Here is a 20,031-nt window from a genome sequence, read left to right on the forward strand (position 1 = left end):
TTATTCTGTAAAGGTCTCTAACATGTATCGAGAAAATGCCTTTTAATTATGGCTTTACTTTGTTTTTTCATCTCACCATTACTCTCATTCTGTGTCCATGACTTTTCAGTTGAATTAGACAGTGCCATTCCGCATATCTGTAAATGTAACTATATATGCATTCACTTTGCGCTAATGCCTTTACATTCGCTCAATAGTATCATACTTGAATGGCAATGCGCGCGGTAACTTTGATGACTGCACTTCCACAAACTCATTCCCATTCCCAGCCATTGGCACCTTACTTACTTCTCTGTATCGTCATCAGGTTGTTAGTTATTCACTTTTCTTTATCTGTTCTCCATTCGGAACTGCTTAGATACCTTGCTTTGAGCATATTAGATATATTTGTGTGATATTCATTCGCGCAATGATAGTAGTAATGTTTACTGTAGATACCGAAATGTATTTTCTTAGTGACTTTTCTTTCCTTCCCTCTGTAGAGTACAAGTTGAAAGTGACCGGCGCATGGTCATGTTACTAGTTACTGGAATTGTACGGTTTTTTCTCGAAGATACCCTGTAATCAATCTTTTATTATTCATTGCATGAAGTTTATATAATGTTCAGTGGTTCCTTCTATTTCTAGTACTAACTGGTAATATCCTTTGAAATGTAAGAACGAATTCGTTGGTACTCCATCTATCTAATCCTTCTGAGGAAAAAAAAAGACAGTGACTCTGTGAAGTTCTGCTTCATTAACAGAAATGAAGAATAGGTATGTCTCTTCCGGAGCCGTTGCTTATGCTGCTTATGGTCAAATTCTGCGGTTCATTTCTGATATATCCGTGGAGGCGTAGAGGAATCGCTTTGCTATCGCTTAAAGGCATCACCCCGGGTGGTACGGATTTCAGGTGGAGTATTCGTATACGGCATCGTAGATTATGGAGAGAAGGGTGATTCCGTCTAGGAAGAGATAGACAGAATCACCCCATTCTCCATAATCTACTATGCCGTATACGAATATTTCACCTGAAATCTGTACCACCTCAGATTCGTGGGGTGATGTCTTTAATAAGCTGTTCTTTGTCGCCTCATGACTTCCACAAATAATAGGAGAGTTGAGGTCCGTGGAAGGAGAACTATGATGGGGTGACCGACTGAGGATGTGAATACTACCGTGGTATGCTGCCTTTAACGTAAATCCGAAAAATGAGCGTATCTTAGTAAATTGCAATGGCAATAAATGGTTAAATAAGGTGGGTGTCAAAATCATATGCCCATTCAAAAAATGTAACATATCAGAGAAATTTTATTCTTTAGAAAAACCACTCTTTTCATTAGTTATTTCTAGTGCCCATCTTTTTTCCTTCAAAAAAAAATCGTATCAGAACTTGACGCCCACGATAGTTTTTTTTTTTTTTGTAAGACAGCGCATCACGAAATTGAGTATATTGGGATCATGGACAATACAGTCCTCGGAGTGCAGATTAGGAAATTTAGCTCAATTCCCGAAACGTCATGTAAAACGAAGTAGGAAGCGGCTTGCGGACGCGGAGAGTGTACGAAGGTGGCCCGTTCTAGGGTTTCGTAAACGGACAATTAGGCATTTCCAGGATAATTAGGGGCAATTGAGCGTGAACACGCTCATACCCGTAATCTATACCCCGAGCTTCAAATCTTCATAAGAAATCCCAACATCATTCTATATCACTGCTTTTTGGCACTCTGACACCAATTCGAGTCTGGTGGTGGGCCCCATCTCATCTTATTCCATCGTTTTGTAGCGCCAACCCACCAGTCCAACCCTGTAGAGCCTTCATAGTACACTCGTGTTTTAAGCGCAAGCGCATTATGAAGGTTTTCCGCAAAGTAAATGTTCTATCGACGTGAACATACATAACACATCAGAGTATTTTTTAGGATGATCTATTACAGTGAGAAAAGAAAAACAAAAAGGCCGATTTGTGTTAGTTGCTTAGCTGTACCGGAGCATCAGAATTGCGATGAAATTGATGAGAATCTTTTGCTCGAATGTGAAGACAATGATTGGTGGAAAACATTAAAAGAAATTGTTCTTATAATCTGAGGTGGTACGGATTTCAGGTGGAGTATTCGTATACGGGATCGTAGATTATGAAGAGAAGGCTGATTCCGTCTATTTCTTCCTAATTGCCGTAAAAAACGGCCCTGAAGATACGACATCGAGCGTTCCTGCGAGCTATTTTCTACAAGGAGGCGCCAGCCTTGTGCACTCGCCGCACCTTCCGGGCCGTTTTTTACGGCAATTAGGAAGAGATAGACAGAATCACCCCCTTCCCCATAATCTACTATGCCGTATACGAATATTTCACCTGAAATCCGTACCACCTCAGATTCGTGGGTGATGTCTTTAATAAGCTGTTCTTTGTCGCTTCATGACTTCCACAAATAATAGGAGAGTTGAGGGAGGAGAACTACGATGGGGTGACCGACTTAGGATGTGAATACTACCGTTTTTCAGGTACTGAATTCGTTGCTGTTATTTGTCAATTATTACACAAAAACTCTGACAGAAGTATGAATATGCAGAGTACATATACAATGACTTGCGGGCGTTTAGCGATGTACCAAGATAGTGTTTTACCCTTCCGGATAAGTCTGGTACCAGTTCATCGACTCGACTTGTAGGGATGAGAAGAAGCGTTGTTAGAGAAGTCCATTTTCGAGCCAACTACCGGGCAAACGTAATGAATTGTCAAACCACTGGAATAAACTCAGTAGCGGGAACTGCAATGAAATGAAAGAAAGTAAAATGATTAACGGTTATAGGTTCAAAGAGGTGACATGTTCAGGATTCCGTAGAACGTTCCTATTCCTTGATTCAATGATTGCAAATTAAGGTTCTATTGAGTAGAACCCTAATGCAGTAGGAATTAATCCAATGAAGTTAAAGACATCACCCCACGAATCCGTGTTGGTACAGATTTCGGGTGGAGTATTCGTATACGGCATAGTAGATTATGGGGAGGGGGTGATTCCGTCCATTTCTTCCGAATTGCCGTAAAAAAAGGTGCGGCACGTGCACTGGGCTGGCGCGCTCCAGTCGAACTTGTAGTAGAAAGTAGCGTCGAACTTGTAGTAGTAAGTATCTTCCGCACCGTTTTTTACGGCGATTAGGAAGAAATGGACGGAATCACACTTCTCTCCATAATCTATAATCCCGCATACGAATACTCCACCTGAAATCCGTACCACCTCAGATTCGTGGCGTTCGTGGTCTTTAAAGTGAAATGTATGTAATTTCTCTGTGGTGTGATTTTCGGAATAGCAATTGCCCTCTTGAGTACTATTCCTAATCTTTTGGCTGCTGTGCACGTTTTGACGTTACTGGGAATAGGTTTTGAGGATCGGGGAGTTATTATCAGTAAATACAGTGAGTATTGCTGAAATATCTCAATAGTATATTTTTTTAGATCTAATTCAAGTACTCTTCACTCATTGGCTCTCTTCTCACAATTTAAGAACTCATATTCGCTCTCATTCATTTTCAATACAAGGCGAATTTTCGCCAACGTTTCCTTTCAGCTTCATAATCGCCCATAGAGCGCCCTTGCCTCCTTTTGTTGTAATTCCCCATAATTTAGGGAGCGAAAGATGAAATTTGTGGTTTGAAATCGTTCGGACAATTTATTATCATCAATTAACTCTTGTTGTGTTCAGTAAACGAGAGAATGAACTTATCTGCATGCCAGGAAACAAAAGAAAGAATTTTGCGAGAATGTCCATTAAAATTAACGCAACAGAGCGCGAAATGATAGTCGCCGCGTTTTGATCAATGCATACGGCCGTCACAATATTAATAGTGCTATAGGTGTAATTTTCTTAGTACTTTCGAGTTAATGCATTTTTAACTGTTTTCTGACTCACTTCTCTAAATAGTTAGATAGGGGGTTAGAAACATGTCTCTTTCTTCTCCCTCTCGTTTAATGTGCAAACTATGTAAGTGGGTGACTAGGGACTTAGGGATTTTATCACCCTAATTGAACAGACCAAAAACAGTGGTTCAGTGGAATGCATTTATTATATGAATATAGATGAGCAGAGCAGTTGTCAGCAATGTGATGGAATGAAAGAGTGGGTAGAGCGTTGTCTGCCGCACTATTGGATGGTACAAGTCGTTATAACACGAAAATAACCATAACAGCGAACGGTACTTTATACCACGCCTCTCGCATAATCACAACTGTTCCGGAAACTAGCAATAGACCTGTTTAAAAACAGCGTTTTTGGGAAATTTCAACGTTTGGATGACGTGACCGCAAGTGAAAGTTCCCTTAAATTTAGAAATCGAAGGATTGCCAACAGAAGCAGTAGAAGGCGTTTTGAATTTCGAGAATCGTGTACCTGTTGATTACGAAGCATGTCCATATCAGGTGAATGTTTCGTAACATGGATGGGGGCTGTTCCTTTGTAGCCGTAAGTTATTTGAGTGATATTTGGCATTGCCGTGAGTACATCACGAGATAGGTCAGTGTGGCATAGGGAGAGGAGATTTCATATTAGTTTGTGTGGGTGCGGACTCTTGGGATTTTGACCCTTACCGAATAGTAGGTGGTTCAGTGAATCTTTATTGCCAAAGACGACCGCACAGTACCAATGAAGGTGAGGTGTATCTGATACACATAATGCAAGATGTATTACAAGCGGGACACGCCCATAACTACTTGAATTGCATTGAGGAGAGACAGGAAACACATGTGCAACTAAACGTTGGACATAAAAGGAATTTGATTATTCTCAAGGGTTTGAACTCCTTTTTCTCGACGAGCGGCTTCGGTGGCGTGATGACGAGCTGGCATTGTTGGTGGGCTGGCTGGTGGCGTTGCAGGTGATATTGAATGGCGGTCGCTGTAGTGACGCTGGTGCGCGAAGGCTGGCTGGCGATGATTTTGGTTGGCTGGTGGCGCTGTCGCTGGTGGGCGGTGGCTGGTTTCGGTGTCGGAGATGTTGGTTGGCGGCGATCTTTGCAATTTCTGTGGGGGCACTTCGCAGGCTGCTTAGGGCTCCTGTTGTGGCAAAGTAGAAATTTGTGGCCGAGGCCACGATTTCCACACTTCACCTCGCGACCATCTCCATGCGCCATTTTCAAGCAACGGAGACATAAGCCAATCTTGGTGGCCTGCACCATCCTCGCCATTGGATCGCGATATTTTGAATATCTCGCGTATATATATCTCGCGTTGAATATCTCGCGTATACGCGTAATATTTTGAATAAATGTATCTATCTAGTAGAGGCTCAATTCTCTTTCTGAACTCTGTTTGTAAATATATGCGAATTTTAATTATATTTCCTAAAGTTTTATATCTTCTTTCACAAATTTTAATGATATTTTCAATGTTTTATTATAGGTTTTATTATATTATTATTTATTATATTATATTATAGTTTTATTTTATTATATTTCTTTTCAATCCTCGTAATCCAGATTAAGACGTATAACCAGTATAGGTAGAAGTAAATTCATTTATTCATCCCTATCTTCAAATTAAGACCTCTTTTCTTACCGTTCCTGATTCTTCTAGCTCAATTCTTTTTTTGCGTATCCTCATTTCTATTGGTTTAACTCCTTTCGCTTAATACAATTGTTTATTTTTGACCTCAGATAGATGCTTAAATATGTCTATTAGTTAATGACTCCTCATTGTATAATATCCTTACCACAATCTAGTCATTTCATTGACTTTCTGTGTTTCTTCTTGAATGAATAATATCTTTGTCCCATGATTGGTGTTGTGATTCCTTAGTATTTCCTTCCCGCTCTTAGAAAACCAAATCCAAAAATGTATGGGACATTTTCGCCTAGATATTGTTCATTTGAGATTATTATAGTTCATACAGTTACTCATTACCACTCACTACTATTGCAAATCTTTCGCGGCCAATCCCGGCCGGACGTGGCCATGAAAGAGGATAAGGATCGCCCTCCTGTTTATCGAACCTAGTCATATATGCTCAATCATATCTATCCTTCTATTTCCATTAATTCAAACTCACCTTAGAATTTCTAGTATATCATCTAGCAGGTGATTAAAATCCTTCTTCATATTAAGTGGTAAGTTTATAATACGCACCCACTCATTCATCACCCGAGAGTGAAGAGACTCGTCATATCGATTTCTTCGCATCAATATGTTGTTCGACATCCTGTAACGACATTCTTATTACACGAATATTAAAATACGACATTCACATATAATATTTCAGCATAGGAATAGAGTTCCGCTTTGCCTCTGCCCCTAGAAGGAGTAGAATATAGAATAGGAAGTAGAGAATAAGTAGGAATAGTAAGCGCTATTCACTCTCAAGGCTCTTTAGTAGGGAAGAGTGAACAGAATGCGGAATTGATATAGAGCCTGCTATTTATAGCCAGTTAGGGTGTCAAAATGGATCAATACATGAGTGAGTGTTAGGTTAAAGAGATTATAAAAACAGACTAGATACAAGCGCGTTAGTAAATCTTTTAAAGCTACGTATTCTATATAGTTCAGGATGCTTATTAATGATATGTTTGTTCTTAGTAAAGCATTGAAAGATAGCATGAATAATAATGTTCTTGTCATATTTTAAAGTGCTCAGAAGCTTGCGCTTTATCTGTAATCTGTCTATAAAATCAGAATAAAAACTACAGTTTCTAGGTATTCGGAGAGTCTCAGTATATATGGTAGCGGTTTTAAGAGTATTAAAAATAAAAGAATTACCATGGCAGAATCTAGAAACAGAAAAATTGAATAAGTATAAGTATCAACATATCAACTCAAGTAGTTATGGGCGTGTCCCGCTTGTAATACATCTTGCATTATGTGTATCAGATACACCTCACCTTCATTGGTACTGTGCGGTCGTCTTTGGCAATAAAGATTCACTGAACCACCTACTATTCGGTAAGGGTCAAAATCCCAAGAGTCCGCACCCGCACAAACTAATATGAAATCTCCCTATGCCACACTGACCTATCTCGTGATGTACTCACGGCAATGCCAAATATCACTCAAATAACTTACGGCTACAAAGGAACAGCCCCCATCCATGTTACGAAACATTCACCTGATATGGACATGCTTCGTAATCAACAGGTACACGATTCTCGTAATTCAAAACGCCTTTTACTGCTTCTGTTGACAATCCTTCGATTTCTGAATTTAAGAAGTGAAAAAAGATATAAAACTTCAGGAAATATAATTAAAATATATTTACAAACAGAGTTCAGAAAAAGAATTAGGCCACTACTAAGTAGATATAATTTAGAAGATAATATAGAACATATTCTATATAAAATACTTGACTGCCAAAACAATTTTGTTTTCCGTCTTTTGGATCAAGCCAGTAATTATGGTATAATTTGTAGAAAAAATATTACACAAATATACTCATGATAGAAATGGGATTTCATTATGAAAATACTAACAACATCATAAAACACAATGGCTTTGAATAGTGTTTCTGAAAATCTTCCTCAAGGTAATAAAATTGCAATAATATTAAAGCATACGTTCTTCTGTCTAAAGAATAAATTAAAAATTAATATGAATGGGACTTTACCCAACATTCATGCAATACCTAAATTGCATAAAAACCCAATTAAGCTTAGATACATTACAAGCGCACATAATAGTAGCTCGAAACCTCTGGCCATTGAATTACATACAATTTTTAAGTATCTTAAGAGACACTTTATTAACTACAAGACAATTTATTTACCTAGAAATCACACCATAAGTGTATAGAGAACATAAATATTCGCAAGACTTGTGTAATATTAAAGGTAATAATCTAAAGATCTTTTCAGCTGACTTTACAAATATGTTTACTAGTTTAAAAATTATGCTAAATTTTTGAATCTATGTTATAGAAATTGTAACAAATCTTATATGCAGTTAAAGGAACCAAAGCGTTTTATACTAATGAAACCTCCTACCAAAGCTATAGATATTATTATATCAAGGATATTACATACAACACTTACTATCTCTTAAAGAATGACTACTGCAATTTTGGAGGATCAGTATTTAAATAAAAACAAGAAGTTCCCCAACGAGACAATTTCAGCCCTTTATTAGCTGACGTCACCTTAGCTAATATGGAATCTAACTACTCTAAAACTGCTGAAAATAATATAAGTAAATATAAATATAGAATATTATAAATGTGATAGTTTAGCACGCCTCTAACGTCGAAATTCTCTGAACAATCCGTTGTGCATGTTTCTTTGACAACAGCATGATCGAAAGCTAGCAAAGTTGTCCTGTCATTCATTGGCCCGCAACGAATGGTAAACTCGAACGTTCTGCGAGCAACTGATGTCTTCAGCAAACTCTGATCTCCAGCTGCTAGTGACACTCTGTAATTAGTCTAGCTCCATGTTCACAGTTGTAGCAATCTGTGAAGGTAATTATGAGGATATCGCAATTTTCCCACTCACGATTTTTTACCAGTATTTTGGAACCTAATGTGAGTACGAACTCTCCCTCCTCAGTTATAGCCATCACATTTTCGTATTCCTTTGTGAGGTTATAAGAGCGTGTATCTATTTGTAATGCTGAGGAGTTTCTTAGATGATACGAAGATTTTTCTGGACATTGGTATCTGTGTAACATTGGCATCGTTTTCACAGTGGCATCTTATACGACTCGTGCAGGTAAAGAAGTGGATTTGTACTTGAAATTCATCGTTAGATTCTATTTACACGACAAATCTGTCCCGTAATATAAAGGCTGTGTTTTCGGAGACAGCACACCGCTGATTGATTGCTGTGGTCGCTGGTTTTGTGAGGATATCACGATGATATTGACTCTTTCGACGATTTCTGCCATATTTGATCTCATTGACAAAACCTTGTTTCCTTCCCCATTAGGATTACCTCGATCTCGAGTTCGATCGATATGATCCACTCTGCACACCTAACGACTTCATAGATTCATTCTTGATCCGTCTCGCTGCTCAGTAGTTTCCTTTTTGCTTGCTGCAGTGATCAATTGGTGTTGTCCTTATCTGTTTGATAGATCAAACATAGATCTAATCATGCCAACTAAATCAATCCACATCGCAAGAAAACAGGCTTCTCTTCGCAGGCCACCTCGGGTACTGAGGCGAGGACGGCAGAATGTTCTCAAACAACAGAATCCAACTACACTGGAATTTCAGCAAAAGACCTGGCCAGCTCTATTGCTGAGCGAAACAAAGGCTTTGTTACAAACGAAGTGTTAGCAGTACTTTCTGAAAAACTTTAGATTTTGCTGAACAGTTGGAAGCTGACAAACGTTAGTGGAACATGATGATTAGTAGTCTACCAGAGTCAATGAACTCTTCATCCTCTTCAGGGAGGCTGTACGGCCTTGAAGACAAAGTCAATGATATTTTGCTAGAGCTCGAGACGTCCACTACGCCGTCGTTCGGGAGCGAATAGTTAAGATTTCCCTCTTAAAAGTCGCAGGGTCTCAATGGTATCTTTGCTTTATCGCTGAAGTTCAGTTTTGTAAAAGGTCACGTATTAAAAATTGCTTCAGTTCGAGTGTTCACGGTGCACATGTCTGCAAAACTCAAACATTTGCGCCCAGTTGATTTGTTGAACGCTTTCTTAGTTAAAGGCAGCATACCACAAATATGGGGTGGTACAAATTTCAGGTGGAGTATTGGTACACGGAGTTGTAGATTATGGAGAGAGGGTGGCTCCGCTCATCTCTCCCTGGATCACTGCAAACAGCCGCCTCCAGAATGCTATTCTGTACGACGCCATCTATTGCAACGTGTCACCCTTGCGCTCCGCCCTCGCCCTCGGTGCCATCTAAGTCTACTTAGACGGCTGCGCGGACGGTCTCGCCGCGGCGCGCTGGCCTGCTGCCACTTCTGCCAAATCGCCGGCCCTTCAAAAGCATGAGGGCCTTTAGTGTTAAAGGCCACTCGTAGCTATTCGATCTGAGGTAAATGGGTGAAAGTGATAACTTCCACCTTCGCTGCACCTGTTTCATTTCCTATTCTAGGTTTAAATGTCTGCTACCTTGATTACCTTGACTCCCGTTGATCTTCGAACTGGTCGAGCGGGCACCAGTAATTCTTCCATTTGTCCCGATCGTGTGCCAGAGTAGCCCAGTGGTTCCTCCTTTCGCGTGGGACACGAAGAGCATCATATTTTTCCTTGAAGGACTTCGTGAAGAAATCTGACCATCGGGTCGGCGGTCTTCCTGTAGCGCGCTTAATATCGCAGGGAACCCAGTCGCTCATGGCTTTGGTCCAACGGTTGTCATTAAAGCGCATCACGTGTCCGGCCCACCTTATTTTACATTCCTTGGGAGACGCGGCGGCGTCTCTAATCTTCGATCGCTGACGTAGGAGAGAACTTCGAATCCCGTCCCTCACTTGCGTGAAACGGGATACTCCTAGCATCACTCTCTCAATTGCGCGTTCAATGACGCTCACCGCGTTTTCTTCCTGCTTGCGAAATGCCCAGGTTTCCGAAGCATAGGTCAAAGCAGGAAGTACGGTGGTGTTGAAGAGGTGAGCACGGAGCCGGGTGTTCCTGGTCTTCTTCACTACATCCTCGATGCTCTTGTACGCTACCCAAGCCGCTCGTATCCTCCTGCCCAGCTCGGGAGTCAGGTCGTTCATCATGTTCAGTTCCCGACCCAGATAAACGTAGCTGGTGCATTCGGATATGTTTGTTCCGTTGAGCGTGAATGGGGCATCCGAGACTCATCCGTTCCGCTCGAACATCGTCTTTTGTAGATTCAGCTGAAGACCGATGCATCCACATGTTTCGTCGAATTCGGTCAGCATTCGTTCCGCTTGGCTGATGCTAGGCGGTATCAGTACGATGTCATCAGCAAAGCGCAAATGGTGCAGCTGCCGACCATCAACCTTCACTCCCATGTCGTTCCATTCCAACTTTCGCATTGCATTCTCGAGGGTGGCTGTGAATATTTTGGGTGAAATTGTATCAACCTGTCGGACCCCCCTCTTCACGTCAGTGATGATATTCTTGTAGAATGGCGAAATTCCGGTCGTGAACTTACTGTACAACTCTCGAAGTGCCTTTATGTACTGAGTAGGGACGCCTTGGTTGTCCAAGGCTTCCACGACCGCTTCCGTCTCAACTGAGTCGAAGGCCTTTTTCAAGTCGTGTCAAATGTCTGCTAACTAAGGTAAATTAAAAACAATTATTTGGAAAACAATGCTGGGCAGTTCAGAGGAGAAATGGAATGATTTCAGCAACGAAGAAAGAGAGATAGGTGGAATGCAATCTTTAAAGGGTAGAGATAAACATCAGTGAAAATGTGTGCGCATATGGCAACAACTCATAAAAGAAACTCAATTTTCAACTACATGCATTAACAGAGGATTGTGCCAGCCGTTAGTTCTAGAATCCACGATTCATTAACGTTCCTGCCAGAAACAACTCCATGCAAGCACATGTCAAGAAATAAAGACTACTTAAGTGAGAAAGAAGTCACAACATAGAATACATATCTAGAAATAACTTACTTTAGTAAGCAGGCACTTAAAGCTAGAAAAGGTAACGTAGCAGTAATGTAGCGTAATGTAGGGGTAATGTAGCGAAGGTAGAAGTTATCAATTTCACTTACTTACCTCACGTCAAATAGCTACGAGTGCTTTTTAGCACTAAAGGCCCTCACGCTTGTGAAGGGCTGCTGATCTGGCAGGCAGTGGCTGCGGGTCAGCGCGCCGCGACGCGACCGTCCGCGCAGCCGTTTAAGTGGATTTAGATGAGACCGCCCTGCAATTTGTCGAGAATCCAGTCGGATGCCCCGATGAGCAATCTATTGCCTCTTCACTTTTTTCTTGTTTCTTCTCGTTGTTTTTGCGGGTTTTTTTTGCTTTCTCTTGTAATTCTTCTGTTCCTGCGTTGTCGTGCATGCGCTTTGTGATTTGAGTGTAAGCAACACTTCTTCATGATTGCTTATTTGTATTTTCACCGTGTTTATTGTTTTCACTCTGTGTCTCTGTGCTTTCTTTTTTCTACTTTTCCCTTTCGCCTTTCTGCTTTCTTTTTGTTGTTCTTTTCAGTTCTGCTCTACGCATTCTTTTTTTTAGTTACGGTCCTCCTTTTGCCTCCGCCTATTATTCAGTTATTCTTTTATCTAGCCGCATCTTCCTGATTTGAAAGTCGAAAGCAATCACTTTATGATTGCTTATGCGTATCTTCACAATGTCAATTGCTGTCAATTAGTGCTAATCCTTTCTTCTTGCTTCTTTATCCTCCTTTCGTCTTTCCACTTTCCTCTCTTCGTTGTTTTCGCCTTTCCTCCATCAATTCCTTCTCAGGTACGGTCCTCCTCCCGCCTCCATCCACTCTAATTCTGATATTCTCTATTCTAGCCGCTTTTGAAAGTAAGCAACATTATTTTTGATTGCTTATTGTATTTTCACAATGTTTCAATCGGTGCTAAGGGTTTCTTCCTGCTTCTTTTCCCTCTTCCATCCTTACACTTTCGTTTTTTTCGTTCTTTTCTCCTTCCCTTCATCTATTCCTTTCCAGGTACTATCGCCATTCTGACTCCACCAACTATTATTTTGGTATTCAACCTCTATGATTATTTCTTTTCCTTTGTGATATCATGGTTTTTGTGCAGAGTTATTTTCCACGACAAGTGAGTTCCAGTTTTTCAGTGCTCCATTCTTTTACGTCCTCTGTGTGGAAACGTATTACGGGGAGGACATTTCGCTTCTTTGGATCGAATCTGTTCACCTCTTTCATTTCTCTTTCCTATTTGTGATGTTATTACAGAATTGTAGTGACGTTGCTTCTCAAATAAGTGCTTGCTTACGTTTGTGGGATCAAACACCTGACAGCAATAGCATAATACATAGACAAATCACAAAATTCGAATTTTACACCAGTATTCTCATAAATCGCATTCTAATTTATTCTTCTAATAATAAACCTTGTATCTTGGCATTATCTGTCTGGCGTGTATTCAATTATTGGAGAGCTTGTCCTTCACGACAAACATGAATCTCATGAAAATTCGCCCACTCACCTTTTGGTGGATAACTAGAACTCGTACGACTCTGATTTTGTTGCTCTTGCACGTTTCTCACGGAACTTTCCATAACTACCTAATTTCTAACTTTTTGAGATGGAGACAGTGGTATTCCCTGTCCAGTCATCATGGAAAATCCAGAACCAGAAGTAGTCGATGCCGTTTTTGCAAGGATGAAGTTTTCAAAAGAACTATGGAAGAAGGAGAAGGACAGCAGGTGAGATAGAGAGAAAGCGAAACAAGAAAAATGCGTGATATTAGCTCTCACAGAACCACTTATACAGGCAGAAGAAATAACAGGAGTAGGAAAACAAATTTTATCACTTATTCACAGTTATATACACACATTACTTATTTCCTCAAGATCATCCTATTACGCATTATGAGCACCAGCTATCACATGTTGTATCTCTGAGGAAGAAAAACACACAGAACAAAATGGTGCACTTCGAGACCATCCCATTACATATTGTGAACAACAGAGAGAAAACATTAGCTAATCTATCTACATTAAGCTACTGTCTACTTCTTGAAAGGAGGCTAGGCGAAGAAAGGCTGGAAACGCGAGGATGGTATATATGTACGAAGTGCGAGAACTTTGCAACAATAAGGGAGAATGTGTTGCCTTGAGATTCAAGATGTCGACGTTTCTGAAGATCGGGCAGGGAAACAAGTCATCGAGAGAATGCAACAGAGACTATCAGAAGTATCTCCCGCGTGCATAACTGAACATCCTACTTTTGAAAAAGTACTGGATAAAGAGGTAAGAAACAACTTAATCAGCAATGCCTTTTTAATCTGACTATCGAATAATTAATAATAATTAATGATAATTATTGAACACCAAAATAATAGTTGGCGGAGACAGAACGGCGACAGTACCTGAAAAGGAATAGATGAAGGAAAGGCGAAAACAACGAAAAACGAAAGTGTAAGGACGAAAAAAGGGAAAAGAAGCAAGAAGAAAGCATTAGCACCGATTGAAAACAGTTAACAGGGTAAAGGAAGAAAAGAAGCGAAAAGGCGAAAAGAAGCAACCGAAAACGCATGCATGACAACGAAGGAACAGAAGAATTACAAGAGAAATAAAAAAAAACACTAAAACAGCGAGAAGAAAAAAGAAAAAAAGTGAAGAGGCAATAGATTGCCCATCGGGACGTCTGAATGGACTCTCGAATAATCGCAAGTGGGGGAGCGCAACGTTGCAATGGATGGTGTCGTACAGAATAGCATTCCGGAGGCGGCTGATTGCAGTGATGCGGGGAGAGATGAGCGGAGCCACCCCCTTTCCATAATCTACGACCTTGTATACCAATACTTCACCTGAAATTTGTACCACCCCAGATTCGTGGAATGCTGCCTTTAAACCGACTAGTCGTTCTCATGCACCGTGCACCATACTATAGAGTAAGCATTAGAGACATGGGTTTTCTATACCCTATTTGAACAGACGGTAGTTCGGTGGAATTTTTTATTATATTAGTGCAGACAGTGATAGGTGCAAAGAACAGACGAAGTGATGAGTGGGCAAAGCGTTGTCTAACGCACTCGTGACCGATACAAGCAGTTATGCCACCGAAAATAACATGATCATCGGGGTCAATGACATTGGTGTCATCTGGTTGATCCTTGTTTTGGACACTGTTACGATATAGAAGCCGTGATTGGGGATCACGAATAACATCAACCATTCTGGCTTATCGGCTGCTGAACGCTGCTCTTATTCTTTATGTTTGTTCCAAACCAAGATCCCGAATCTATAATATTGGACGACATTGTGCGGATGCGAAGAGAAGACAGGTTCGTAACACAACTTAGAAGCCCAGGAAGGACTTCTCATTCCTCCAACACCTCTTCGTAACCACAAAAAACGAAATTCACGAAGGCGCCAATTTGATTTCAACCCGCAAATTCTCTCCCTGATGTGGTAAAATGACACCTCTCCGTGAAGCCTTTTGAAATTTCTTATTCCAGAATTTGTGAAGTAGGTTCTGCACTTTCGTTGTCATTCCTGAAAACAACGCTTTAAACCTCCTTTCATATAAAATTAAAATATAACCAATATGGAAAATTTCTGCTCTTCTGCTTCCAAAGGTTTTGGGTGGAATGAGTAGAAGCCGTCATTATAAGTTTTTGATCAGTGTTTTGCAAATCCAGAATGGCGACATGTAGAAAGAGCGGTATTTTTAAAAATGTTCGCCTCCACTTTCGAGAATGCGGTATTTTGGAATAGGAGGTTGAAGAACAACGGTTATAGCATATCACTTGACAGACGATAATCTTTTCAATTATAACAGCAAGCATCACCGCTATGAATACTGACTGACTCCGACGAAGTCTGTTGAATGAACGGTACACCGTTAGATTTAAAAGGACATTATTGGTGAAAAGTGGTCATCTCTAACGAAAAAGTGCTAGTTATTAACCTTGTTCCTTGGTTAATTGTGGTTTGATTTTCTCTTTCTACCGATAATTTATTGTTGTACTTTAGAAGTTTCATGCTGAACACGAAGCTGAAAGATTACATGTGTTGGGCCAAACGGAATTAAGACAAAGCGTCATGGAGAGGCGGCAAACACCAAGTATTACTCTGATCTGAGAGTTGCAGGTAACCAACTATAGTAGTAGGACGGAACTATCCAAGGAATATATGCTAATTCGGAGCAACATTGAAGCCGCAGTGTTTCTCGCGGTTTCAAATCTTGAAGCTGTGCATCTTGGACAGGAGAGGAAGCGCTGCTCATGCTCAGCACAAACGTTTTTTGATCGCCGACCCGCTTGGTTTTGTTTGTGCTTTGCATGAATAAATGTTATAAAGAAACGATGTTTGTTTGCACTGCATGTTGCTGGTAGGTATGGTAATAAATTTTGTATTGTTATCTGAGAGATACGCCTTCCATCTGGTTGCTGTTGCAGTATTAACCCATGATTGCTTGCTAGTATCTTTGAATTTGGAGTCGCGATACTATTTCATACAATTAATTTTCGCGTCCGATTTAAACTTTGAAAGGCGCTATTATTATTATTCTTCCCTTTCGCTTCTTATTAGAATAATTCCCATGTTACACTCGACGTAACAATTGTAATTTCGCGGATTCAGCCTAGTGTGTAAGGTTGCCGCGGAGAGATGAGTCGATTCTGGTGCGTCTGCAATCTTTCGAATTGGAGAGATTGCAGGCACCATAATTCGGTTGGCCGGCCTTTTGCGAACAAGTCCAGCAGAGGAAATACCAAATTATGAAGAAATTAGAACAGAAGAAACAGATAACAATCAAAAAGTTGTTATCTACAAACAATTAAAATGTTATGGAATTTATTTTTCGCGCATATATTGACGTATAATAACGTATAAACTTAGGATTACAATTTAAAAACGTGTAAGGAGTTATATATATATATATATAATATATATACATATATATATATATATATATATATATATATATATATATTGCACCACTAGGCATACTAGTATTGAAGAAACGCGCATAAAAACAGATTTAATGGCTTAACGCTGTAGAAAACGACTGAGGTAGATCAAAACTACAGAACGTATACTTCCGTAAGAGGAAGAGTTAATATTTAATATTTCTAGCGTTCGCGGGAAGCGATTAAAAGGGTTTCAGGTGCGTTAAGTCTATTCGGGGTCGTAGGTTACGTGGAGAGTGATTCCGTCCATTTCCTCAGTATACGAGTACGAGAATCCTGCACAATATAATTGTGCAGGCTGTATGAATTGCATGTTTCCGGGGCATACACTCAAATGTCTGACCCGTTTAAAGGAGCTGTGACTGATTTGGTTGAGCTGTAGCCAAGATTAGTACTGATCTTGTTTATTAGCTATCAAAGCTTATTAAGCCAATTATCAAAGCTGCATATTAAATCATGCCAAGATTTAAGGACAGTCGAACACGGGTACTACCCAATGAATAATGTTTCACACTTTCAAATCCTACATGTTTTCATATGTTGAGCCTTGTTACTACCTGAATTTTTGTTCCGACTACTTCAACCAGTTTTTTATTTTATTTATGTAGCTATGTTAACTATGGTTTCCAACTCACAGTACATGCAGTACTGTAATACATACAGTACAACCACCTGAGCTGTTAGGCCGGACAGAAAGGCTTGTCACCCATTTTTCGAAATTTCCAGAACTTTCCATTTTTGGGCGGAGTCCATGTTGCACAATGTTGTAGTTGTAGAAAATTCTCGAAGCCTCTCCACAATAGTTATATATAGCCGGGGGCTTTCCTTAACTTTGATCACGATCAATTGCGCAATAGCAACTTCGAGCTATCATCTTCTATGAATGGCGTGGTGACATTGGAGCAACGGCAACAGCCCGCAACATCAACAGCGGATTGGACGAGGGCACCACTACCATCAGGACTGGTTCGCTCGCTTCGCAAGCGGAGACACTCTTTTCGAAAAGAAGCCCCAATCGGGACGCCCCACACTGTCGAAGACTCTGCCATTCTCGACGCTGTCAAAGAGGATCCGGAAATTAACACCTTGCAGTCTTGCGAAGAGACTTGGATGTAGCCATTCAAGAGTCGTCAGTCGCTTCCAGGCCTTCGGCTACAGAAAAGCGCTGGCTCGATGTATCCTTCACACTTTGACGGATGCCACCCGGTTTACCCTGGTATCCATATGTCAATCTCTCCTTCTTCGCCCGCATCCGAAAGAGTTTCCCAAGATCTTATTATTGAAGATGAGAATTGGGTCCTCTAGAGCTAACGCGCACCATACCGTGTGGTTCTCGAGGAGAAGACACGCCAACGCGAGCCAAACCGGACCTCCACCCCAAGAAGTGTCTCCTTTGTTGTTTCTAGGATTCAAGGGGATTGTTCTTTTATGAGCTGCTCTCACAAGCCCACACCGTCGCCGGTTCTATATACGCTAGTCAGCTCTAGAAGCCGAGACGAGCTTCGGTGCACCTCTTCCACGATAACGCTAGGCTATATGTAGCTAAGGAGACACGTGAAAAACTGGAGGAGTTAGGCTGGGACATGGTGTCCCATCTCCCCTATTTCCCCTTAGACTACCACTTATTCTGAATAATGGTGATTATATTATTGATTAGTTTCTATTTTATACTGAGTAAAAAAAATAAAAAAATGACAAATGGTAACAAGACTTTCTGTCCAGCCTAATACATTATGCTTTCGATACTTAAGTAATTCTAGCGGCTTACTTGACATCCCACCTTTTAAGGGCGGCACACCTCAAATATGATTATTTTAAGATTTTTTAAATGAAGAAGTAGTGATAGGGGTGTATTTGGATGACTGGAATGAATACGACCACTACGTTTCAACATGCCGAGATTCAAAGACAGTCGAACATGGGCGAATACGACCACACCTAACCCCTCTTAATCGTCCTTAAAAATGTCTAGAAAACGGGCTTGCACTTCGAATCACCCACGCAGCACCTAACAACGTGTCAAACGCGCGAGCGCAGACATGCGTACCACGTCTGAAAGCGGAAAGGACAGCATCACCAGATGGTTTTCCACTCGCCCACAGACGTGGCGTGACACGTTGTTAGGGAATTTCGATCGATAAGACAGTTTCTTTTGGTATTAAGGGGAATTGAGCGTGATTGCGCTCACGCTCGTGATCAACACCCATAACTCTATCTTTCCAATACTATCCTATCGTTGTTCCATAGTGGCACACAACCAGAATGGAATCGCTATTGTTTGGAAGAAAGGTGGAGGAAAGGGTTCTGCCGTGTGATTCGATGAGTTCGTTGCTAGTAAAGAATAATTGTAACTTAGGAGGAATACAATTTGAGGGGTCTAAGAAAACAGAGAATTGATAATCTATGGGATTACGTAGCAGTACTGATGAGCTAATGGTGCTAAGAAGAGGTAAGCATTTTGTCTAAACAATTTCTTTCGACAGATGGTACCGTACGTGGAGGTGCAGTGTGGGATGCATAGCCGACGACGTTAACCTTCAATAAGAAATGACACGATGTGGAGGAAATCTTGTGATTAAAGCACTCTTTCCACTCTGAAAGTTTCTTCTCGTGCACCATATTCACAACTAAGTAGATTTTCGTTGTAAAATACCAAGAACTAGTGGTGAAATAATGGACGTTTTTTTTCAGGTGACTTCCAATTGATAATGCTCAAAACACCACAAAATGTGATCTTAGTGATCAGTGTGACAACGTATGTACAGTTGACTCTCTATTGAAATTCGTTGTGCGTCGATATTATGCTACTTATGGCTGATCCTCACCTCTCGACCAGTTGTATGACGAAGGTACGCGGTTGCTGAAAAGACCACTGCCATTTTGATTGTTTCATCTGTAATCTTTTCTTCTAGTCACTGTGTTCTCTTGTGAAGTACTCGTTTGTTCGGTTCAACCAGATGTACTCATGATTATTTTTGAGTTTTACTGTTAACCTTTTTGTTTACGATATAAACAATTCAGTGGTGTACGGTTCCAATTGAATGTTCTAGGACCTTTCAAAGACAAAATTATCTTCACATCTAACTACTACCTTGTTATGCAAATAGCTTCGCGTTTCTATCTCCATCCGTGTCAAATCTAAAAGTGAAATCCAAGTTTCGTAGTGTTGTTCCTTCTACGTTGTCCATCTCGGTAAATTGTTATTCGGACACTTAGGCATATTCACAAACTAAGCAATGAGCGTTACCATCTAGTCTTGGTGTTGAGTTTGAGTTCTGGAACGTCTTCAATCCACAAACTATTTTTTTTACACAGTTTGAAGACGAAACTGAAAACAAGTACCTGCAGTAATTACTATCATTAATGCACTTACTTTTAGTGTAACTTTCATTTTACGAAGGTTACGCTAAACATATGTACATTAACTTACATGGCGACGAGTTCAATCTTGGAGATCACCCGTTTTTGGAACAGATTTTCACTGTCTATAGGATCGGCTCCAGGAGCTCATGAAGAAGAAGATGAAAGAGAGTATAGATCTTTTCCATATCTATATTCTCTTCCATTATCTCACTGGTGAAAGA

General features: G+C 40.5%; 5 protein-coding genes across 8 annotated transcripts; 2 read left to right on the top strand and 3 right to left on the bottom strand.

Annotated features, from left to right (window-relative positions):
* Positions 1–4,680: 4,680 nt before the first annotated feature.
* RB195_000722 (uncharacterized protein) lies at positions 4,681–5,148 on the bottom strand (the record flags this gene model as incomplete). The annotated part of the gene is made up of 1 exon (XM_064197211.1): positions 4,681–5,148. One exon carries the CDS (start codon positions 5,146–5,148, stop codon positions 4,681–4,683), a length of 468 nt encoding a protein of 155 aa, XP_064053092.1.
* Positions 5,149–5,783: 635 nt separating this feature from the next.
* Positions 5,784–10,628, bottom strand: RB195_000723 (uncharacterized protein; the record flags this gene model as incomplete). 2 transcript variants are annotated; one of them, XM_064197212.1, is made up of 4 exons in its annotated part: positions 5,784–5,822; positions 5,880–5,961; positions 6,018–6,167; positions 10,027–10,628. In XM_064197212.1, 4 exons carry the CDS (start codon positions 10,626–10,628, stop codon positions 5,784–5,786), a joined length of 873 nt encoding a protein of 290 aa, XP_064053093.1. The 2 variants fall into 2 exon arrangements, with proteins under 2 accessions (XP_064053093.1, XP_064053094.1); XM_064197213.1 differs by lacking the exons at positions 5,784–5,822; positions 5,880–5,961; positions 6,018–6,167 and having other exon boundaries at positions 10,023–10,628.
* An 81-nt stretch (positions 10,629–10,709) lies between these two features.
* On the bottom strand, positions 10,710–10,910 carry RB195_000724 (uncharacterized protein; the record flags this gene model as incomplete). The annotated part of the gene is made up of 1 exon (XM_064197214.1): positions 10,710–10,910. The coding sequence occupies one exon, from the start codon at positions 10,908–10,910 to the stop codon at positions 10,710–10,712; it is 201 nt and encodes a 66-aa protein (XP_064053095.1).
* Positions 10,911–11,187: 277 nt separating this feature from the next.
* On the top strand, positions 11,188–15,617 carry RB195_000725 (uncharacterized protein; the record flags this gene model as incomplete). Of its 3 annotated transcripts, none has more annotated exons than XM_064197216.1 (5): positions 11,188–11,266; positions 12,300–12,365; positions 12,514–12,625; positions 13,115–13,235; positions 15,510–15,617. In XM_064197216.1, 5 exons carry the CDS (start codon positions 11,188–11,190, stop codon positions 15,615–15,617), a joined length of 486 nt encoding a protein of 161 aa, XP_064053096.1. The 3 variants fall into 3 exon arrangements, with proteins under 3 accessions (XP_064053096.1, XP_064053097.1, XP_064053098.1); XM_064197217.1 differs by having other exon boundaries at positions 13,142–13,235; XM_064197215.1 differs by lacking the exon at positions 15,510–15,617 and adding an exon at positions 13,534–13,551.
* A 1,709-nt stretch (positions 15,618–17,326) lies between these two features.
* On the top strand, positions 17,327–17,563 carry RB195_000726 (uncharacterized protein; the record flags this gene model as incomplete). Its single annotated transcript, XM_064197218.1, has 1 exon — positions 17,327–17,563. The coding sequence occupies one exon, from the start codon at positions 17,327–17,329 to the stop codon at positions 17,561–17,563; it is 237 nt and encodes a 78-aa protein (XP_064053099.1).
* Between the last annotated feature and the right edge of the window lie 2,468 nt (positions 17,564–20,031).

This window comes from Necator americanus, chromosome IV (assembly GCF_031761385.1).
Source record: "Necator americanus strain Aroian chromosome IV, whole genome shotgun sequence".
Lineage (NCBI taxonomy): Eukaryota > Metazoa > Nematoda > Chromadorea > Rhabditida > Ancylostomatidae > Necator > Necator americanus.